General features: G+C 41.7%; 3 protein-coding genes across 3 annotated transcripts; 1 reads left to right on the top strand and 2 right to left on the bottom strand.

Moving 5' to 3' along the window:
- Positions 1 to 967: 967 nt before the first annotated feature.
- Positions 968 to 4,230, top strand: LOC139304019 (V-set domain containing T-cell activation inhibitor 1-like). The gene is made up of 4 exons (XM_070927843.1): positions 968 to 1,119; positions 1,965 to 2,282; positions 3,085 to 3,247; positions 3,610 to 4,230. The coding sequence occupies exons 1-4, from the start codon at positions 1,053 to 1,055 to the stop codon at positions 3,716 to 3,718; spliced, it is 657 nt and encodes a 218-aa protein (XP_070783944.1). The 5' UTR covers positions 968 to 1,052; the 3' UTR covers positions 3,719 to 4,230.
- A 1,136-nt stretch (positions 4,231 to 5,366) lies between these two features.
- Positions 5,367 to 11,325, bottom strand: chrnd (cholinergic receptor, nicotinic, delta (muscle)). The gene is made up of 12 exons (XM_070927837.1): positions 11,265 to 11,325; positions 9,402 to 9,547; positions 8,761 to 8,805; positions 8,545 to 8,654; positions 8,196 to 8,351; positions 7,884 to 7,993; positions 7,562 to 7,762; positions 7,186 to 7,297; positions 6,578 to 6,692; positions 6,225 to 6,435; positions 5,885 to 6,003; positions 5,367 to 5,759 (listed from the first exon to the last, which is right to left on the bottom strand). The coding sequence occupies exons 1-12, from the start codon at positions 11,320 to 11,322 to the stop codon at positions 5,577 to 5,579; spliced, it is 1,566 nt and encodes a 521-aa protein (XP_070783938.1). The 5' UTR covers positions 11,323 to 11,325; the 3' UTR covers positions 5,367 to 5,576.
- A 1,265-nt stretch (positions 11,326 to 12,590) lies between these two features.
- Positions 12,591 to 22,772, bottom strand: cip2a (cellular inhibitor of PP2A). The gene is made up of 21 exons (XM_070927822.1): positions 22,671 to 22,772; positions 21,815 to 21,962; positions 21,596 to 21,708; positions 21,133 to 21,227; positions 20,940 to 21,036; positions 20,152 to 20,274; positions 19,385 to 19,530; positions 19,214 to 19,289; positions 18,827 to 19,066; positions 18,118 to 18,280; positions 17,878 to 18,025; positions 17,341 to 17,440; positions 17,111 to 17,229; positions 16,250 to 16,415; positions 15,614 to 15,688; positions 15,219 to 15,329; positions 14,508 to 14,704; positions 13,964 to 14,077; positions 13,779 to 13,861; positions 13,106 to 13,245; positions 12,591 to 12,848 (listed from the first exon to the last, which is right to left on the bottom strand). Exons 1-21 carry the CDS (start codon positions 22,770 to 22,772, stop codon positions 12,702 to 12,704), a joined length of 2,703 nt encoding a protein of 900 aa, XP_070783923.1. The 3' UTR covers positions 12,591 to 12,701.
- Positions 22,773 to 23,083: the final 311 nt, after the last annotated feature.

The raw sequence follows: 23,083 nt of genomic DNA, 5'->3' as shown, positions 1-23,083 counted from the left end.
ATCTTTGCCTACCTATCTGTCTGTCTGTCTATCTGTGTCTCTATGTCTATCTCTCTGTCTCTGTCTGTCTCTCTCTCTCTCTCTCTCTCTCTCTCTCTCTCCCTAAAACCCAACCGGTCAAAGCAGATGACCCCCCCTCCCCACCTAGAGTCTGGTTCTGCTCGAGGTTTCTGCCTCTTAAAAGGAAGTTTTGTCCTTGCCACTGTCGCCAAAGTGCTTGCTCATGGTGGGAACTGTTGGGTCTCTGTAATAACATTATAAAGAGTCGGTCTAGACCTGCTCTATTTTGTAAAGTGTCAGGAGATGACTTTGTTGTGATTTGGCGCTATATAAATAAAATTGAATTGAATTGAATTGAATTTAATTGAATTGATTGACAGGTGTACCCGCCCGTCGCAGCCTACACCCACGATTCAACAGGGAGGGAAGTTGAAGAATATTTAGGAATATTTAGGAGACTCTGGTTTAAGGACTTTATCAGCTCAATGGTGTGTCGGTTAGGACAGATGAGCGCGTGCAGGAGGTTCCACTTCAATCTTTTATCGTCAGGCAGTTTGAGCTGATTTGTCTGACAACAGAAGAAAAGGACAAAGAATATTAAACTAGACATCATGATTCCTGATTGAAAATAATTAATAATCCAACAAAGGTCATTTAACTTCAAACACAATAACTATAAACCTTTGAATCGGGAAATAACTTAACAGAAACTTAATCAACACAACAAATAAATAATGGTCTTCTAAGATCACTATAAATGCATTTAAATCAAAGGAACTCACATTTCATATACTCAGTTCAAACTGTTCGATTGAAGGATGAGGCATCAACATGCTGCTTTGTTCTCCACAGAACAAGATGCCACATGTGAGCTGGCTGCTGTATATATAGACTCTGGGCTCCGCCCATCCAGGAAGAGGGAGACAGGTAGAGGGAGACAGGTAGAGGAGTGCAAGAACAAGTGAGAACGAGTCGGTCAGGTCGAAGGCGTCAGTCGTTCCCAGTGTTGGTTTGATTCGGTCCACTACATTAAACTGCGTAATAACAGGAGGATGACTGGGATCAAGAGTGTCGTGTTTGTGGTGGTCCTGACCTTTCTGCACAGGCCTGCAAGAGGAGGTGAGTGAGGCGTTCACTGTCCGTCTGATCTCATTAAAAAATAAACCACAGACATGTTTGAACGACAGCAAATGAGCTGAAGTTAGTTTTGTTTCTGCGACTTCGTGACAAGTCTGAGGTTGATTCAAAAGCAACTCGTTTCCTCAAACACAATCTGTTGTGTTGAGAGTCAAAGTATAAAGAATCTCTTAAGTAGAAAATGGGTGTGAGCATTATGTTGTTCACTGACTGACTGACACACACACACACACGCACACACACACACACACACACACACACACACACACACACACACACACACACACACACACACACCAGTGAAACCTGAGCTGAACACTTTCGTTTTCCACCAGCGTTAAACGTGGAAGAGAAATCAGCAGGTAGCAGAGTCTGCAGGTCAACATGGCTGATGTTTTAGATTCTGACCTGATTCTGAAGATGATGATGATGATGATGATGTTGTAGTTTCTTTGTGTGCTGTACCGGACCCGTCTGACGTCGAGTTCTCACTGTTAGACACGCTCTATGACAACATTTCAAACGTTTATACTGATGATTTGTAAGTCACATTATCCCAAATTGCATCCCAGTCTGAGTTTTGTCCCAAGCTTTCATTCCTGATGTAGGCATGTAGTTCTGGGAGTTTCACTGTCACGTTGTTTAGAAAGAAAACAAAGAACTGTTTTATTATTTATTGTTGATACAGGGACTAACATGAGGAAGAGTTTCGTTTCTGTGGCAGGTGAATGTGAATAAATATGGTGAACATTAATAATCAGGCCTTTCAGCTGCCATTTTACCTGAACTGAACTTTGTTGGATGTGTCTTTCCCTGATGTGTTGCAGATGTTGAGGTGTCCTGTGATGTCACGGAGAGCTGCGTGTTGCCGTGCAGCTTCCAGAACGGCACTAATGCCGTCATCCACTGGATTCTGGTGGCTGCAGGAGACCCTCATGTCCACTCCTACTACGACAACAAAGACCAGCTCGGACACCAGGACTCACGCTTTAGAAACAGGACATCACTGTTCAGGGATCAGATCTCTGGAGGAAACGCCTCGCTCCAGCTGACGGGGGTGCAGATTCAGGACCAGGGCAGATACAAGTGCTACACCAGAACCATTAGTGGCAACAAGGAGTCCTTTATCAACCTAAAAGTGGCCGGTATGAGAAACACACAGAAAACACAAGCAAATACAAGAAAACATGTAACTGGAGTGTTTTACACTCAGTGGTCAGTTTGTTATCTACACCGAGCTAAATCTAAGGATTCGTCCTCCTTCATGTTTGCTGATTCAACTGTACGACCGTTTTGAAGGCTGCAGTTTGTGCTGCTGATATTTAGCCAAGCCTTACTGATATAAATGGGGGGGACAAAATAATAGAAACGTTTTTATCATCTGCCAAAGATGTCTGAAACAAAAACACTTCATAATATTTCTATATAAATGTCAGAATAATTATCAGAATAATCAGAATAAAGTCACTGGTTTCATGTTTTGGTGTGGACCCTTTCTGTAATAAGCTCAGCACCATGGAACCATAAACCATCAATCCCACACAGGGTCCGCTGTGTTTTCAGTGGTTGCTAAGGTGTTTCTTGCGACGCTGTTGATAAGTGATTGATGAGGTGCACGAGCACGTGTAACACAAAATAGGGAGAATTGATTAGTTGACTGATCAATCAGTAGATTGGCAGAAAACAACAACAATTGCGCCAATCAGTTGATCAGCTTCTCCAGTGTTACGATTTGCTGCTTTTCTCTTTTTATATGATTGTAATTTAACTAATATTTTGAGTTTTTAAATGACTTTTACCTGGCTGTAGGACAGTAATTGAATTTTTAATGAAAGTTAACACACTCATTGTAGAAAGTCACCCAACAGTTTGACGCTTCAGTAGTTCTCACTGCACTGGTGGAAGTTTGGTTTGTGGTGAGTTCAGCTAACTCTTTTTCTGTTTCAGGCCGTTCAAGTAATGTCGGAGGAATTGCAGGCGGAGTGATTGGAGCCATTGGAGCCATTTCGCTTGTAGTACTCGTAGTAAGCGTGGCAGCATGTATATATAAAAGATGCAAAAACAAATGTGCAACTCGGACAGGACCAGAGAACCGTCAGAATGGGCGAGAGTAAGTCTATCCTCTGTGTTGAATACAACAGCACTGCTGCACTGTAATGACCTCTTAATGATGTGGAAGCAGAACACTGTCATCACGTCTAGTTACATGTCCCCACATGGCAAGCTGTACTTTATTTATTTAACCAATAACTTGATGATTTGTGTTTATTATTCTTATTGTGTTCAGTCCATGAAAACATCAAACTCAGTCAATGAAATGAGGATAAAATAGAAAACCTGACCGAATCAAAAGAAGGAATCATGAATGGTGTGGTGGTTTTTCTCGCTCTGCAGAAGTTAATAAATGAGAGATTGTTTTGAGTTTTATCTTTCCATGTTTTGGTGCTGAATTTTATTTCATTTTGTCTGCAGGGACATTGAACTTGAAGAAACTGGAACTGGAGTTGTAGCCAGCCCTCTGCTTCAGACAAGTAATCAGTCAAATGAAGGATTGGAAACCGAAAGGGCTGGAGACCAATGAACCACTCAGGACCGAAGGACGCACTGACGTGCTGCAGAGTGAACATAAAAACGTTTTGTCCTCCAGTATCTCAGGGAAGGACGGTCTTTCCTTTGTGGTTTATTCTTTGTTGGAAAGTTGAAGTTCAAAAAATGTAATAAAAAAAACAGCAAAGCCAAAATAGACCAATTGGTAGCTGAAACAATTTAACTGAGCGAGGACTTTATAAACTAAATATACTTTATATATAAACATATATGGGATTCTGTAGAATACTGTGAGGCTGTGCACGTCACTGCTTCTGCACTACAATGTGCTTCACAGGGACGTTTTTGGTGCGAGAGACTCCGGCTGATGAAGAACAGCATGTTGTTGCTGCAGCTTTGCCACCGGCTGGTGATTATTTATGATCGAGTGTTTCACTTATTATTCATGTGTTTTTATTTATTACTCGTGTTTTTATTCATAAACTTGCTCATTTAGTCATGAATATTTCATGTCATAGAGAAATACTTTGAAGGATCTGTGTGACATTTAGGGACATACACTTTGTCTTTTGCTCTCTTTTGGTTCATGAGAACATCAGTGCCACATTTCAATCACACATTTTTAATTTTCAAAAGTTCAAAAACGCTGAAATGTAAGGATGACTAAAGTTGGCAAATTGATAATATGACCTTATATTATACTATTATAAATGCTGTAATAGGTCAAAAGTAGCAATGAGTTACAGAAGAGTTGACAGACAGATTGTCTTTTGCCGACTTTTCAGAAATTTCCTGAAAATGTGACCAATATTTGGAAGTACTGCGATATCCTTTTTCTGTCTTGTAGCGTCACAAAAATGAAGGTTTTGTATTTGTAGAAACAAAAAGCATAAAGGTGAGACATTATAGTTTTTGGCAGCAGTTACATGTTTGACAATGAGTCCAGTTTTCATGGCGGGGTTCCAGGTTTGTTCACTGCGGTGACTGAAGCTATCTTCATCACAGCGTACCTGGAAACACCTGCTGCAGCTGCAGATGTGCAGAGGTGCTGGATGGACTACTCTGGTTTACTGTCTGAGAAGTGTCATGTGTTTTTCTACTTGTTAGTGGTCGAAAGTCCATCATTGTTTTTGTATTTTTAATTTACTTACATAGGAATCCATTCTGAATGTTTGAATTTAACTGTAAAGATCAAGCTGTTGGTGTCGGCTGCAAATCTCCAAAAACTTTAGAAAAACATGGTTTTAGATGACGGCACTGAATGACTTCGTTTGAAAAGCTTTTATATGTGCTGAGGTTTGAGAAAGTTTTTGAGTCTTTACACAATAAAAGTGATATGCAAGAATCCCCCACAGTGCGAGAGTCATTTAAAAGGAATATTTTACACCTTTACCCAACACTTTACTGCAGGAATACTTTCATGTCTACTCAGAAACAGTACTTGTACTTCAGTAGGTGTGTTTTATATTCTAGTAATCTTTCCGCGTACAGCCTGCATGTACACATCTGTGCATAAAACAACCTTTTCATCACCCTTTACAATAATGTGTGTTTGTTTCCAGTGAGCGCAGCTGTCTCAGTTTCACCTTTTAATGTATGTAGGACTGGATTATTTAACTCAGCACCCTCTGAATGATGATGATGATGATGATGAGAAACAAAAATAAAATCAAAGATGTCTGCTGAGTGTAAATGTTTATTCAAACCACTCAAATAAAATGTAAATAGTGATATACTGGCTTAGTCATTCACTCCAAATTTAAGTTAAAAGGAAAAGTTGCCAAACAAAAACAAACTTCTGGATTTAAACACGAGAGTAACGTGACTGTGTGTGTGTGTGTGTGTGTGTGTGTGTGTGTGTGTGTGTGTGTGTGTGTGTGTGTGTGTGTGTGTCACAGCAGGCGTGGGTTTTCCTCTCTGTAGTCGTGGGGGTCTCCTTTGAAGGGCAGATGTGGAGGGTGGTTGCAGATTCCCATCAGGAAGATGATGATGGTGCCCAAGGTCATCACCGGGGTAACCAGGAAGAGGCAGAGGCGGTCCACCGTACGAGCGATACCACTCCAGTTATCTTTCTCCTGTGGAGAGAGTTTGTGATTCACATATCTGATTTACACGCATGTGGACAACTGGTGGTCCTGACACCATGTTCCTCCGTCTGCTGCTCTAACAGCACATCCTGCTGTTGCTCTCTCCGTCTCACCTCGTTGTAGTCGTTCTTGTTGCGCATGTGTTTGATGATGTAGTTTGCTCCGTCCACAGCCGGCTTGATCTCTGCATACAGCTGGTCTGTCACACCTCCGTCCTCCTGTGGCTTCACCACTACACAAAAACACACACAGAGGAGGCCGAGGAGGTTAATACATCTGTGATAACGTCTCGGGGGAACGATGGGGTGAGCTCAGTGTGGCCTTCTGACTCCAAGACAATCAAACTGGGCTAAATTTGGGTGAAAAGTGAGGTTACATGTAAGTGTTGTTTCAATATCAACTCAGGATTATATCTGAAAGTGTTGAGAACTTCTTTGCTATTATTGGACGAACCTGATGCGTGTGTGGTTCGTGTCATCATTCCGTGTCTCTCCGACTGTTTCTCGAACATCAGCTCGCTGCGGGACTTGACGCTGTAGTATTCCTCCGCCGAGGCGATGTAACCCACCGAGCTGGATCGCCGTGGCAACGCTCCATCCCAGTACGGCTCCGCCTCAGCGGGGCGGGACATACGCAGGAGGCGGGGCAACCGCTCAAGGAAGAACTGCAGAGAGAGAACGAACAACAGCATGTTTAAAGTCAGAATGTGCAGTTTTAAATATAAACTTAAACACTACAGTTCATACGCTGTTGTGTGTTATGATGATGAGTGTGTGTGTGTGTGTGTGTGTGTGTGTGTGTGTTACCTTCTTGGTCCAATCAGACATGACGTGTGTGCTCGGTGTCCTGAAGTGCAGGTTGAGGACGACCACACAGTTCAACACCACCACCGTCACCAACACCATGATGAACATCAAATATCTGAGACACACACACACACACACACACACACACACACACACACACACACACACACACACACACACACACACACGTTTGTTTGTGAATTACCTGAAACTTAATATATAAAAAGAAAATCCACAAAAAGGAAAAAATAGCAACTCCAAAAGCACCTGCAACAGTTTATGTGAAAAAATAATCTTTTATGAATAAAAAAACAAGCTTAGTCTTCTCTGCTTTTCTCTTTTTATGGTATTTTGTTAAATATTTCAGTTTGTTCGTCACTCCCACATCACTGTACTCTTGGACTTCATTGTATTCTATCAGAGCAAAGTGCTAAATGACTATTGGTTGATACAAGAGATGAAATAAAGGTAACTCACAGGTGTAATGAATGGTTTTCCACTAAAACACCAGATTTCTGACAGATGTTTGGTCTTTATTAGTGTACCAGACCACCCCGATGTGTGTGTGTGTGTGTGTGTGTGTGTGTGTGTGTGTGTGTGTGACGTACTTGACAATAAGTGGCACAGACATGGACGTCTCCGGCAGCCTTTGAGAGATCAGCAGCAGAAAGACGGACTGAGCCAGCAGCACCGAGATGGACAAAGTCATCTTCTCACCACCTACACACACACACACACACACACACACACACACACACACACACACACACACACACACACACACTTGTACTTTATTTACATTTTGTGCAACTATGTACACAATATTTATTTATATGATAATGAGTGCTCTTGGGTTCTGCCATTTTGTGAAACCTGACACTTTTACTTGTAACAGTGTGGTATTTCTACCACTGCATAACGCTGCATTTAATTTAAACTTGAGAAGTCTAAAACATAAAATCAGAGAAAATGAACTGCACTGACTGTCAGCGGGCAGGTAGTAGACGAGCGAGGCCAGGAAGGAGATGAGCACACAGGGGATGATGATGTTGACGATGTAGAAGAGAGGTTTGCGTTTGATGGTCAGGTAGAAGGTGATGTCCTGGTGCTTGTTGCTCTCCATGGGAATGTGCTTGTAGGCGTTTCTCTTGGCCGGCCGGTGGATGATCTCCCACTCGCCGTTCTCTGTCGAAACCAGCGAGGAACAACAGCGAGGACAAGAAACGGACAGAGAATGAGGTTCAGATGATTTCTGTAACAAAAAAACACTAATAAAGTGAAGTTGAGAGACTGGGAGGACACGTACCTGTAAAGCTAGCGGGGTCAATGATGATCCACTCCACCGTCCATTTGCTGGTTTCATCTGCTTCTTCCTTCAGCAGCATCCTGATCTCTTTGGCGTTGTAGGTCAGAGAGCTGCAGAGCAACATGGGGAGTGGAGTTTAAAAAGTTGTGATTTCTTGGTTATAACGTGTTTGTTTCCACCTCCTTGCTATTAAGCTCTCGATAAGCAGAACCTGAGCTTTCTGACGTTTTTTTGTGGACTTCTGCACCTTTATGATCAAACAGCCGACGTCTAAACCCTGATGTTCACACTTCATTATTGTTTGCATCTTACGTGAATTTGAGTGTGCAGTTCTGCCAGTCGAAGGGGAAGTAGTTGACGTTGATGGAGCAGGAGGAGCGGAAGATGGCGGGTGGTAACCAGTAGCAGAGGCCAGTAGAATCCACCAGTACGTTACTGTAGTAGGCCACCTGGAACTGGGCGTCGTTACTGGCGGAGCGAGAAGGCAGGTAGAGATGATGCCAGTTTCACAAGCATCTACTCATATATGAAGAGGCTGCCAACTCTTTAAAATAACAAATTGTATGATATCTGTATGACAGGAGGACACAGTGTCCATTACAGGCTGGAAGCTTTTCTGTCTCCGCACATGGAAATAAAGACGAAGGAAACTGAATCTCACTTGTTTTCCAGCACAATCTCCGGCAGCCACACCATGCTGGTCGGCAGACGAAGCATCTCGATGCCGTCGAACTCTGACGTGTTCCACGACAGCCGGTAGTCGGTCCACGTCTATCACCACACACACACACACACACACACACGTCGACAGTTGTTGGAAATAAAGCATTCGGGAGGAATAAGCTGTCTCATTCTTCTTGAACCGCCGTCTACTTACGTGATCTATCCATACGTTGGTCAGCAGCGTCTCGTCTACTTCTTTCTACAAATGAAGGAGAACAAATAAGAGACTCTTCGTCCTGCCCTCCTCTTGATTCCTTCACCTTCTCAAACTCGTACTTTGTTAAAGATATTGTGTTTCATTATTCTTTTCTTCCTGTAGCCTGGATACTGTAAGAGTCCTGTTTTAAGTTTTGAAACTTGAAGTCTAACATCTGAGTTTTAATGGCATTTTCTTTTCTTTTTTTACATGATTGTAAAGTAGAAAAATAACTTCCAAACACACAACTATTCAGGATGGAGGATGGAGGAGGACATTCCTCTGTCTCTCTCTCTCTGTTGAGAATATGTCCCTTGATTAGGGATTATAATGCGTCCTTAAATCCTGGGTGGCAGTAAAATCACACCACAACACTCAGTTTCACACAGTTTCAGGGTCTGCAGGAGTGTCAGAGCAGAGGCAGATGTTGGATCACTTTACTGGGAGACCACACTCACACACAACCTTGTACTTCTATACTTGTGAGGACCCTCACTGACATACTAACCCCAACCGTTACCCTAACTTAAACCTAATTCCTTAAAACCATGAAAATGTCCACACTCCCAAAGTGTAAAACACACAAACACAGTGTGTACCAGAGAGATGAGGTTGGAGAGTGTGAGAGCAAGATAAACGTCGACGGCGTCCTGCTGCCTCTCAACGGGACGCAGCTCTTTGTTGTATCCTTTCTCTTTTATCAGGTAGTTGATCAGACGCTCCTCCTCGTTCCTGCACCAGCACTCTGACACACACACACACACATTTTAACACTTGTAAGTTCACATTTAAGTCAACAAAACATATGTATGTTTCCAGTTAGACATTATCAACTACTGGAGTCATGACAGCTGACGTTTGCAGGTTTAAGACCACAAATTAATTATTAATACTCAGCTCAACAATCACTGATACATGACTGATATCAACGATCAGCTGCAGTACATCATCACGCCAATGACGCATCCTCTCCACTACATAATGTCCACTTACAATGTGTGTTCCCAACGTGCGCAGGGGAAGGAGCAAGAACACAAATCAATAAATGCCAACGGTGGAAGAAGTATTAAGTAGTAATACCACTGTTTAAAAATAGTCTGTTGTACATGTATAAAAGTCAAAGTATCCTGTATAATTATATAATAATGCCCATTTTCACTGCAAGATGCATTTTAATCTTGTAGCTGGCTGCAGTCGAGCCCATTTTATTAATTTACACCATTCGGTGGATTCATTTGCTGTATAACAATGCACTGAATTTAATAAGCTCATTGTTAGTTAGTAGTGGAGTAAAAAGTACAATATTTCCCTCTGAAATGTAGCGGAGTAGAAGTATAAAGTAGCATTACATTTAATAAAAACACTAAAGTAAAGTAAAAGTAACGCAGCATTTATCAGCGGTGGAAAGTACATTTACTACAGTACAGTTCTGACACATAGTATATATGAAGTACATTCCAATAGCAAGTGAAAGAAATACAACTGAATCTTCCTGTAAGTGTGTTATCAAACGAAACCAATACGAATATTTCTATTAACACAGTTGAGGTTTTCATCTTTAAATCATGCACTTATGTTTATGCGTGACGTAAATATACTGTAAATAAAGCACACACACACACACACACGCAGGAAAACAAACAGGGTCTGAGTGTGTGTGAATTCCTTCATGCCGGTCATATTTCAGGGAATCATGGCAGCTGCTCTGTGGTTCAGAATACACCACCGGCCATCGACGCTGCGGGTAACACAGACAGCAACACGTCCAGTTTACCACACGGCCATGTTTGTTTTTATTCTCACATTTATTGACAAGATGGAGGTTCGTCACAGCTACAGTTTTCATTTCATCTTGTAGTTGTATTCTTTTTATTTAACCTTAATCTTCATTTTGAGAACCAGTTCTTCATTTATAGGACTAATGTAGCGCTGAAACTAACAATTTCTTACATTTCTTGTTTTCACAATTAACTGATTAATTGTTAGAAATAAAATGTCATAAAATAGTTTAAAAAATGCCTGTCATAGGTTCCTAAAGCCCAGGCTGACATATTCAAACTGCTTGAAGAAAACCATCAAATATTTACATTTGAGAAGCTGAAGCTTTTGAAAAAGGACTTAAAACCATTAACAATAATCAAAATTGTTGCAGATTAATTTTCTGTCGATCGCCTAACTGATTATTCGACTAATCGTTTCAGCTGTAGACTAGTGAGTGTATACAGTTTCACTTAAAGAGCTACAAACACAACTTTTCAGTGTCTCTAGGTATTTTCCACCCTGGTAAGCAAATAATTGAGGGAAAAAGTGAGAAGATCTTGTATGTTTTAGCATAAAACTAAAAGAAACAGAGATATTTACAACTGACACCAAATATTAGCAGCTTTAATGCTAAAAGAGTCAGCCTGGGCCTTCAGCCAAACTTTAGATTCAAGTTAAATCTGTAGGTCAAATCAACTCACCAGATGAGAGCAGGGTGAGCAGGAACACGGCGCCCAGTGCTGCACGCTGAAGCTTCATGGCTGACTGGTGGTGAGAAAGTGCGGCGTCCTTTTACCCACCGACCTTCTGCCAAAAGACCGAGCGACTGACAGGCGGCAGCTGCAGAAACACACAGGAGAGAAAATAGAAAACACACAGGGCCGGCTGCCATCACCACCAGTCTGTACGGGAAACAGATGGAGAGAGGGCGGGGGGGCGGGGGGCGGGGGTCAGATACAGTAACATCAACTCAACAAAGATCTGAACTTGTGATTTAACTCTCACAAAAAACAACTACAATTATATTTTAATCACACAAGGTTAACTATAAAGTCACTCCTGGATCTGAACACATGCTTTATTAGAAGTGTTCAACAGTATTTACAGTTTTACAAGAGAAAAGACTTCAAAGGATGAAGACTTGTCTGTCACATGTGCGTCTGGTTGACCGTCTCTCTTCTGTTAAAGAGCAGCTACATTATAATTTATGTTTGAGATGGGTTTTTTTTCCTCATTGAAAAGTTCCAGAAGCTATGAATATGTAAATGTAGTTCAGTTTAAACTGCTGGACACACTGAAAAGTCTATTCTCAGAGTTTGTTCACTGGAGGCTTCAAGATTCCACATCACACTTGTGTAAGTTGCACGTTGGACCCTGATTGGCTCCAAACTCGTTGCCATGTCACAAAATCACACTCTTACATACACGTGTTAAAGTGAGATTCAAGGTGAACACTGAGAAACTGACATGCATCATTCTGCACTGTGAAGCAACAACAGGGATTTTAAAAAGCACACAGCATGCATCACCTGCAGAACCCATGGAGCACGATGACACGACTACTTACATATTTTGGTCTACTTGTGGTTCATCGGTTACCCTTTCAGTTTTTGGAAGTTATGGGACTTTCACCTTGAATCTCCTTGATATTCCAGGGCCAGCAGGAGGCTTGTCGCACGCTTGAAAAGCTTCAATTTAAAAACTTATATCCAGACACTGAAGGTACACGTGAACCACTTCAGATCGAAGGTTCAAGTTTATGTCATTCATCTTTAACTGTAAAAGTCCTTTGGACAAAATCTTATCAATTGGGAGTTTGTGGATTAAATCGGATCTATTTTGGGGTGGTTGGTTCATTTTCAAGAATGTAATATACCTGCATGTATTACACCGGCTCCGAATACAGATCCATCATTTATTTACCAAACGATACAAACACAGACATGACACACACAAAGATTTCAACACGACATTGACTTTAAAAATACAAGTTTAGTTTAGTATATTTCATTGAGTGTGTTTTATTAAGTATGAAGAAGTTCTATAAGTTTAAAAATTAAGATCAGTCCATAAAGTTTGTTTTTTTTTTAAAAATCTCTGCTTTTCCTTCGTCACTCATCTGCATCGCTGTGCGTTCCTCACAGCGACAGGTTGACGTCGCTCTTCATCTTGCCGCTGCTGAGGCTGTGGATCATGGAAATCATCGCCGAGTGTTTGTTCAGCTCGTCCTCCTTCTGCTTCAGCTTCGTCTCCAGCTGGCTCTTCTGCAGCTCCAGAGACGACGCCTGGAAAACAGGGAAAAGTTTCAGTGCTTCAGACGTCTGCAGCTTTGAGTCAAGACGTGATTTATCTGAATATTTATCCCTCACAAGGCGAACGTCGGACATTTCTATTAGTAGAGTAAAAAGAGTGAATTATTGTGAATTATTGTTAACACATTGTTATAATGCTGCTATTGTATGTTACTTTTTTATTCTGTTTTATTGATTAATAAGTCAGTTTTGATGTGTGTCCTGAGGACAAATGCTCTCGTCTTCCTTACCTTGATGCTGGCATCCTTCCTGGCCTGCTCTGTCTTATTAAGTTCCTTCCTCAAAACATCCACCGTCTCCTCCAGATCTCTCCTGTCTTGATCCCTCTCCTTGGCCTTCTCCGCCTCGGCCCGCAGGTCACCACGCAGACCTGCCAGGAACAAGGCAAAACATTCATAGAAGCAGATTACTGTTGATTGCTGGGAATTTAGGTCCCAGGATTTCTCCCCAAAATATGCTCCTGTTTCCCAGAACCCAGGATTTTCAGCGTGTGTGTGCGCCTGTGTACTGAAACAAAGAGGTCGTCTCCACACTACAACCCAACTGGCAAAGCTATAGTCCCACCTTAAAATGTGGTTATTAGGGAAATACAACTGGATCCCGGGAAAAGAGTGATATGTTCCTGGGAAGTAATCATTTTAAAATCAGTGGAAATCTTTCAACCCCAAGCCAGATGGTGCCAAAGTGAGAAATGTTCAAATCCAGGAAACGGGAGCTTTAAATACACGTTAGCTTGAAGCAAACTTGAAATCATTCATGCAATTTCAGCAACGGGAGATTTTTTTTAAAAATACAGACACACTAAATTATTCCCAGCAGCCATAAGACTTATCAAAGACTTATCAAAGACTTATCAAAGACTTATCAAAGACTTATCTACAAGCTGACTGATGTCGGACCAACCTGCGATGTCACTGTTCTTCTGCTGCAGATCTGAATGGAGGGATCCAATCTCCTCCTCTCTCTCCTCCAACGCTGACGCCATCCTGAGAAAGACAGAGGCAGAATTTAGAGAGGGCGCTGCTACCTGAACCTGTGATTGAACCTGATGACCGATCAATAACACTGCTGAATGATGTGTGGATTACTTTTCGTGCTGCAGCTGCAGAGCCTCGTGGTTCTTCCTCAGAGTGTCGTTGTGTTTGGTGAGCGAGATGTGAGCCGCCTGCAGCTCCTTCAGCAGCCGCTCGCTCTCGTTGAACCTGCGCGGAAGATCGACCCGTTACACACCTTAAAACAACTGCACATCCCAGTAAACCCCAAGTGTCAGACCTGATCCTCAATGGAAAGGTTGTATCTGGTTATTCGAGTCCTCGTGTGAGAGTCACAATGATACGAGTCTATGGATAACGACCGGATCACTTTTTTTAATACCACACAGAATGCAATTCAAGGCCTACAATAATTTATTAAAAGTATGAATCTATTGTCGTCCCATTACGTCCCAGCTGTGTATAACAGCAATTCCTAATAATATAATTGATCAAATAAACGTGATCTGGATCTGGATAAGTGACAGATGGAGGGATTAATCAAATAAAATAAAATAAATTAAGTGAATTTAAGTTTTTATGCGACGGACGAGCCGAATTCAACGTCTTCTTCTATCCATCCTGCCTGTCTGCCTCTGACCTGTTGAGCAGGGCGTTGTAGGCTCCTTTGAGGGCCTGGTGTTCCTCCGAGTCCTGCTGCAGCCTGGCGTTGTGCTGCAGCAGCTCCTCCATATCGGCCTTGGAGCGCTCCACCTCTAGCACCTGGTTGCTCAGCTCGCCCTGCAGATCCTCACGACGGCGCTCCGCCTCCTTCAGCAGGCAGCCCAGCTTACAGGCCTGTAGGCAGAAAACACATGAAAACTGACTTGACTCTACCAGCCATATATGTCATATTAAGAAATAATGAACATTAATGATGATCATTCTGAGTATTCAGTTTGTTTAAATCTGAGACCTCCTCCGATTGACTGAAATCAAAGAATCTGTTTAACATTCAACATCATGAATCATTCATTCCATCATCAAATCTCTTTATTTTAATCTAAAAATCATTTAATTAGCATTGTGATAAATTCAAAATTCAGAAATGTATGAAAGCTCAATGAAAGCTACGATTACAGTTAGGGCTGCCACTACCAATCATTTTCAGTATTGATTAATCTGACCAAGCTGACATTTTCAAATGTCAAAGACCCAAACATATTCAGTTTACAGTGACATAAAATAGAAAAAAAATGGCACATTCTCACATTTAAGAGGCTGGTAACCATAAATGTTTGGCCTTTTTGCTTGACAGAATGACAGAAAAGGAATAACTAGCCATGTTCCTGTAGCTCTGTGTGAATGTTACCTCGGCCTCAGCTTGAGCTCGTTGGAAGCGATACTGAGCGATGAGACGGTCGGCCTGAGAAAGAGCCAGAGCCTTTGCCTCCAACAAGTCCTGCAGTCGACTCTCCTTAGACTGATGGGGTTGGGGGGGCACACAGAGGGATATTACTCTTCAAAAAACTGAGCCCCTAACAAACTCCACAACTTTAAAATCAAAGGTTTCATAATTACTGAATCCTGAGTGTTGTAATCCAGTTATCTCAGTTTTTGTTGTGTAAACAACAAAGTTATTTATTTATTTCTTATAACTTTCACTACTTTTAAGTAGAATAAGAGGGTCAAATCTAGCATCGTTAGCTTGTCATTGTGTGTTTGTACAGAATAAATTCTCCTCCGTCTTCTGACGAACGTACTCACCGCAAACGCCGAGAGCTTCTGTTCATAAACGTTGATGATCTCAGACACATGTGAGTCCTTGACCTGTTCCTGCAGCTGGAAGCAACAAAAGACATCAGTGAAAAAATGCATTTCACACTCACAGATACTGTAAACAGCTGAAAGCAATACAGAAAACCTATTTTCATTAGAAAGGGTGATAGCGCAAAGAGAAATGTTTGGTTCCATCGCTTTACAGCTGCGTTGATCAGCTGGTAGACCAGTTGTTCTCAACCTTTTTAGCTTGTGACCCCCTAAAACAAAGCTGTGTCTATTTGTCACCACTTTGTCAACGGTTGTTCATGCCTACAGGAGCTGAGCGTTTTAGACAAAGACTGATTTTGTCCTCTCAAACTGTTTTATGTGAATACTTGTTATGGTTCTGAAGAGTTAAAATGATGCAGTAACTTACGAGAAAGCAGAAACATCATAAGAGAAAAAATATTCCTACTACCTTCATCATACAATGCAAATTTCCTTGCTGAGGGATTAATAAAGGATTATCTTATCTGACTGATGTTCTAAGAAACTCAAGTGAAACTAAACACCAATCTCAGCAATATAACTTTCCAGTATCAACGCAGCCTTTTCCCCAACACACACACATACATATCCTACCTCAAAGCCATTCTGTATCTTCTCAACCAGACTGTGGACACTCCTGGAACCAAGGGAAGAGTCCAGTATGCTGGAAGGCGGGACTTCCTGCACCGCAACGCGTTTGACAGACAGCTCAGCCTCCCTCTGGCGATAGGCGTTGTTGGCGGCGATACTTTCTCCCAGACTTTAGAAATGTGGTTTTATTAATGGCAGGAACAACAGCAGAGCCGGATACTGAGAACTACTTTGTCCACATTTCACAACATATATTATTCACTTGATCCATTTCTAGACATTTTTCAATTAATTATTATTTTCAGGTGAATGATCCAATATTGGTCGTGACTTTCAAGCAGAGCTCAATCTTGGGTTTAAATAAAAACAAGTGAGCAGATGCTACAACAGGCTGTAATTAAAAACACAGCCTCACAGCATTATCGAAACAACTTATTTTAAGGTGAAAACTAAGCTAAACTACTCTTAATCAATTAATTATTCACTTTAATAAGGCTTTAGTTTGAGTCACTGTGTCCCCAGATCTCTATGTGGGTCAAAACGTGGCTCTGTTAAATGAAATTTATTGGGATGCTGTTTACTTTCTTTGGGATGTACACGCTCTAAACACTTCAAGACATCAACATACCAATTTCTGGTTTGTGAGATGTATTATAAACCAAACAAATCTGACCTGACATGACTGGCAGCTGTGGGCTCCAGACCAATTCATCAGCTTTTGAACTTTTGAACTTGACGGTTAAACAGATAAAATATAAACTGCCAAATTCTCATTACTTGTGCACAGAATGAAGCTGAGAAAATATAAATGTAAACGCATCCTGCGGGTTTATATAATCGTGTTGTTTGCAGCGAGTGACTCACACCAGCGAGGGGAAGTCTGGGAGGGGTGTGGCTTCAAACAACAGCGAGAGTCCAGTCTGCACTCGTTCTCTGTGGTGGGACGTCAGGGCCAGAGAGAGGGGGGTCACGATCCTCTGGTCCTGAAAGAGGAAGACAGACAGAGAGTAACGGGTCGCAGAGAAAAACCACACAACAGGAAATCAGGCAGAAGATGAAGCACAGTGGGTGAAAGAGGTGAAGAGAGAGTGTACCTGTAACATCCTGTAGAAGCTGGTCTCCATGTCCTTCACCTGTTGCCTCAGTTTGCTCATTAACTCCAAAGTCCTCAGCAGAGCTTCTGCACACACCTGACTGAAGCAGGAAACACACAGCTTAAACTGTTTGTACCGAGGCTGCAGTGGTGGACCAAGTGTTCAGATCTTTTACTTAAGTAGAAGAAGTAATATCACAGCATATGAAATACGACATTACAAGTGAAAGTCCTGCATTCAAACAAGTATTTTTAAGCAAAAGTATTGTCAGAAAGATGAACTTAAATATGAATGTAACACTGACAAAGCCTATTTTGCTTTTATATTATCCTTTCACACAACTGGATTATTATTACTGATAAAATAACATGTAAGTAGCATTTTTATTACTTTTAAAACTTTAAAAGTAACTCTTCCCAAGACGCCTCACACTTCACAGTTCAGATCACAGTTTGATGGAGCCAATACATTAACAAACTACCTAATCACGTGCCATCAGAGAAATACTTGGCAATCAGAACTACAGCATTCACTCACCTGAGATCGTTGTCAGAGCCAGGAGGGAGGCAGGTGAAGGGGCTGTTGCTATGGCAACAGGAGAGGAGGGATTCCAGCTGCGAGAGGCAGAGCTGAGCGCTCACCTGACGGGACACCAAAGATCTGGTGGAGTCCTCAGCACACAGGAGTGGAGGAGTTAAGGATTCAAAACAAAGACAAACACACAAACAGCAGACCGGCACAGTCAGGTATTGATGAGGTATTGATGAGGAAGGATATTGAGCAGCAGACTGGTGACATGTGTGATGAGGTGGCAGTGTTTTCTGAGGTGAGCGTCCCCCTGTGCAGGATCGAGGCTCTTCAGCAGCCCTAACAGGACTGGAAGCAACATTTCTACGAAGCTCAGCACACATTCAGACACACTCTCTGCTCCCAACGCCTCCTGGATGGAGAGAGAGAGGAGGACACATGGAGGGGAAAAAGAGACATGGATAAGAAAACATTAGTAGCTACAAATTCAGCTTTTACCTGAACCTATTAGACCTACAGCGAAGTTACGATGTCACTTACACAAAAACTGTCAGGCACCAGAAGCTAGTTTACTTGATGAAATTCATAATTTGACCTTTTATTTGACAATGTTTTTGTAGGGCTGCTTGTCTTTAGGCAACATGTCAGAAGTTTGGCCTCCTCTTTTATTTCTCAAAATAAAGAATTAAAAAAACAAACAATCCTCGTGGCATTCAAGACGCTGACTATGTAGTCCCTGGTTCAAGTCTGGCCAGGGAGTTTTGTCGTGATATTGTAGTTCACCGTAGGTCACACAAAAGTCGAATTTGGCTGATTCAGACAAACAGAATCAATCTGAAACTGACTAATCAGGACTCACAGGTGCACCTGGTCTTAAACTTCTCTCTTTTTTGATTTTGGTTAAACCACCACACCAGCTGACTAAAATCTCTGATAGGTCCCAGTAGGGCTGCCGTACCTCCAGCAACTCATTCAACAGCCGCAGGGCCTGAAGCGAGCAGGACTCGGCGCCCTCCACGGGCGAGCTCAGCCACTGCACAAGGGCAAGACCAGACTCAGCTTTGCGTCCACCGTCCAGTCCCGCCCCCTGTCTGCGGCCTGCAGCCCTGAGTTTGGGTCCCGCCGGTCTGAAAACCACCTCGCACAGCAGCGAGCACAGCCCCGAGACACCGCACATGGCCAGGAGAAGCTCCAACACCTGCACCAACATTTTAACCATCAAACACAACTGGCACATCTGAGACACCTGTGATGGTGCCTATTTGTGCAGAAATTAAAAGTCATATAAATATACAGAATAATGTGTAACACGTGTGTAAATGTTGCCTGGTTCCTCCCGTCTCACCTTTGCTGCAGAGTCGGGGTCTTTTGATTGCAGCAGTCCTAAAACTTGAGACACACATGCTGAGAAGTGCTGATACCTTGAAATGGAAAAGAGGTTTTCAACGTTAATTCACGCTCATGTCCGCAGAGCCTTGAAGCTAACAGTGAGGTTAATGTATGTGTGCGTTTGTACCTAGTGAGGTAATCTGCTATTTTCGGGTTCTTCAACAAGTCAACCAAAAGGTCAACAGAGTATTTTCTTGTCAGAGTACCGTCACCGTTCACAATGATGTTGAACACAAGCTGGAAAGTCTGGTGGATGTTCTTTGCATCAAAGAGCTGAGGGAAAAATGCACCAATACAAACAGAAGACGAGTGAGTCTGACCGACCGACATTAAGCAACTTGTCTGCAGCTGGTTTATTTATTTTCACATTGGAAATAAAAACTGAAGTGAGAAGAGGGAACAAACAGAAAGAAGGAACAAATACCTGTTTGTGCTGTTGAGATATAAAATCTTGTCATATATTTAGGAACCAAACACATACTTTTGAAACTGTGAGTTAAATATAACAATAGTTTTTCTCATAAGTGAGTCATATATAATATTTGACTACTGGCTGAGCTAAAGGGTTTCAAAGTGCTGTTGGCCTGACGGCACAGATACTGTAGATCCCAACATGCATGTTTGATAGGACTACAATGTTAATTAATCAAAATAATTTCAGTGCAATATTTGAAAATATATGAAACTGCAAAATTGAACACAGAAATTTCCAAAATGCAAGTTTCCTTTTGAAGCTACGGGAACGCTGAACATTACACCGTCAAGATTCTTCTCCGTTTGGGAGAGATGGGTCGCGTATTCACAGCTGTGCAACGTTATAAAAGTTAAAAAAAATTTGAATGAAAGCTGGTTTTAAATGCGAGCAGACCCCAGTAGCGAGTTTTTCCCACCTACCTTCTCTCCAACCTTCTCATTCAGAGTGAGGCTGGCCAGTATGGACAACGTGAAGACCACCACAGTCAGACTGTTGTGAGCCAGGAAGTTGATCAGAGTACGGTAGAATGACTTCACATTGTCCTACAAGAACACACACACACACACATATATTACACACAAGAACCAAGGGGCGATTCTGTACGTTGTGTGGATGTCACGTTTGTCTGCTGTCTTAAAAAGGTTTAATCTTTGTGTTGATTTGGAACAAACACTTTAGTTACTGCTCAACACAACCAATGAAACAATGGCTAGTTAGGCTAAACAAAATGCGCCAACCATGAAAAACTTTCCAGACATGTTCTTGTTCTAGACATTTCAGATGCTTTGTGATTGTTCATGGCTGCATCAAAACTTATTGTAAGGCACTTATTTTATTGAACTAATCATGCAGTTTGGTGTCATTAAACTCATTAAGACACCACAGACACATTTTCCTGTCATTTGGCAGACAGCAGGTCATGCAAATACAGATAAATATAGGAAATTACAAATTGCTTGGTTTTGTTTTATCTATATATTATATTTGTAAGTTACTGTTTGCAAACTTGTATACACTATTAATATAAAATAAGTAGAGGAAAAAGAAAGAGCCTGTGGATTGACAGTTAATCAAGTAATTGTTTCAGCATCTTGTTTTAAACCTGAGATGCTGTTAAAATAAAATGCTATTGAAAAAAGAAATGTTCATTCTTGTACTCACACACAGACAGACATCCCGTTTAACTTGGTGTACTCAGCAGACTCACCAGAGACTTGATGTGGCTCTGCACAGAGTGGTTGTCACGACAGAGGTTGGCCATGAGGCCGAGGCACGGCATGATGATGTCGTCATCGTGAGACTGGCTGTGGTGCAGGACCCGAGGTAATATGGTCACAGTTGAATGTCAAAAATACAGCTTCATCATAACATACTGGGAGATGTGAGATGTGGTTTCTTACATATTGGTCATGAGAAAAGTGATGAGCTCATGAATGTAGTTTGTTGACTGGAAGATGCGAGTGTTGTAAGTCAGTTTCTGCAGCACCTGCAAACACTGAATGATACATACAAGAAGAAGTATTCAAATATTGTACCTCAACCATGATGATTTTCTTTTAGGAAAATAGGAGAATTAATTTAAACATGTGCCAGGCATCATCCGACTACTCTGCCTGTAAGGAGCATTGGCTATAACTAACTGAAATATTTGATGATTGATGATTTGATGTTAAATTTTTACAACAATAAATATAAACATAAAATAAACAAGAAGCTCTGTCTGTAGTAAAACTATATATATATATATATATATATATATATATATATATATATATATATATATATATATATATTACAATAAGGATTTTTTAGAGACAATATCATCTGTTGCTCAAAGTGTTTTTACTGCAGCGATGGACTTACCTGCAGTACCAGGGGCTCTCCTGGGGTGGCGCTGTGGCAGTGGATGACAGAAGCCAGGGTGCTGGTGAGGTTGTAGCTGCTGTGAAGAATCTCCCGACTGTCATCATCACAGGCTGAAGGAGAGAGCATGCAGGAGGGGGAAAAGACAAAAGATTTTGTTTCAGATAGAGCTAGCGGCTTGGTTTGGCTGTATGTAGTATGTACACTTGTGCACTCAACCTAGTTGAACCAGCAGGGAGATGATGGAGCTCGTCAGAGTCGGGCTGGTGTTTGGGTTTCCAGCCAGCTCCACCAGCCCACTCACACATTCACGGGGAAGAACGTGGCCTGAAGACAGCAGCCTCTCACATTTCAGGCCCGAAACCTCCTGCAAACACACGCATTTAAACAAGGATGGTATGGAACATTACCACCAAGTTTCAATAAAGATACAGCATCCCTACCAATATTTTGGCTTGTAATCAAAAAGCTAAAACAGATTTTCATTTTGGTTTGATCCCATTCACACTGTCCTGTGCTTAGAGACAAGCGCAGTTTTTCAGCTTCACCTCATCTGATACTCATCCTAGTTGTAATGCCAATTTCTATTTCATGTAGCTATCTACAAATTTTATTTTATGCAATTTTTGTTGTAAGGAAAAAAAAGTCAGTTAAGCAGAACTAATTAGGGGCTCCTGCAGTAGCTTATGTAGTTAATCTATATAATCACACCAATGGCCATTGGATGACAATGTTTATATCTATACGTTTATTATATTATTTAATTACAAACTCCTTTGTGCTGTCAGAGGGTGAGGATTTTGTCCAAGTTTGCGTCATGGGAGGGGGTGACTTATGCTTCTGATATAGTGCAACACTTATATACTAAGGCTATTGCTTCTATATATCTGTCCTCCATGATTGGCATTTATTTGCAAGATGTATTTTGTTGAACCACAGCATAACCTCTGATTTACCAGATACTCCACCCCACCCTTGTGTCCCTATAACCTCTGAAACCTAACCTGTGCCCTTGGTGTGGTAGGCTGCCATGAAGGGTGACAAAATCAGACCTGAGACCGGCAGCAGAGCTCACCTCCACTTGTTTCTGAAGCTGCGCAGCGTTCTGCGCTGTCCTGCCGTCTCTGTACTGCTGGATAGCCAGCAACAGAGACTTCAAACACGTAGTCATGTCCATCCTGTAGAACAAAACTATTTACGGTTATAATAATCAGACAACACGTTAGCCCACAAAACTATACTTTCAAAGCAAAGTAAGTAACGTTCTGCAACCTCCATCTTGAACCTCAAAGCTGCTAACACTAGCTAACAAGCCTATCTTAGTTTCATGACAGCAGCAAATTAAACCAACTAACTCAAAAGTGGCTTAAAATTCTTGGCCGCCGCTTTTTTTAAATTTTATTTCAAACCAGTACATGAAGTATTTTCGTGCTTGTTTCCTGCAGACTACCTGAGGTGCTTTTTCTTCTTCAGGAAACATCAACAACC

The sequence above is a fragment of the Enoplosus armatus genome, chromosome 21 (assembly GCF_043641665.1).
Source record: "Enoplosus armatus isolate fEnoArm2 chromosome 21, fEnoArm2.hap1, whole genome shotgun sequence".
Taxonomy (NCBI): domain Eukaryota; kingdom Metazoa; phylum Chordata; class Actinopteri; order Centrarchiformes; family Enoplosidae; genus Enoplosus; species Enoplosus armatus.
This window is presented reverse-complemented; position numbering and strand designations above follow the sequence as displayed.

Bases quoted from the DNA above. Each gene is read 5' to 3' on its own strand.
- LOC139304019 (XM_070927843.1), top strand. From the start codon at position 1,053: ATGACTGGGATCAAGAGTGTCGTGTTTGTGGTGGTCCTGACCTTTCTG. The intron at 1,120-1,964 runs GTGAGTGAGGCG...GATGTGTTGCAG, and splicing joins GCACAGGCCTGCAAGAGGAG to ATGTTGAGGTGTCCTGTGAT. The intron at 2,283-3,084 runs GTATGAGAAACA...TTTCTGTTTCAG, and splicing joins TATCAACCTAAAAGTGGCCG to GCCGTTCAAGTAATGTCGGA.
- chrnd (XM_070927837.1), bottom strand. From the start codon at position 11,322: ATGAAGCTTCAGCGTGCAGCACTGGGCGCCGTGTTCCTGCTCACCCTG. The intron at 7,763-7,883 runs GTACGTGTCCTC...TGGTTTCGACAG, and splicing joins TGACCCCGCTAGCTTTACAG to AGAACGGCGAGTGGGAGATC. The intron at 5,760-5,884 runs GTGAGACGGAGA...CTCTCTCCACAG, and splicing joins ACAAGAACGACTACAACGAG to GAGAAAGATAACTGGAGTGG.
- cip2a (XM_070927822.1), bottom strand. From the start codon at position 22,772: ATGGACATGACTACGTGTTTGAAGTCTCTGTTGCTGGCTATCCAGCAG. The intron at 21,228-21,595 runs GTAAGTCCATCG...TGTATCATTCAG, and splicing joins GAGAGCCCCTGGTACTGCAG to TGTTTGCAGGTGCTGCAGAA. The intron at 17,441-17,877 runs GTGAGTGAATGC...TTCCTGCTTCAG, and splicing joins GGCTCTGACAACGATCTCAG to TCAGGTGTGTGCAGAAGCTC.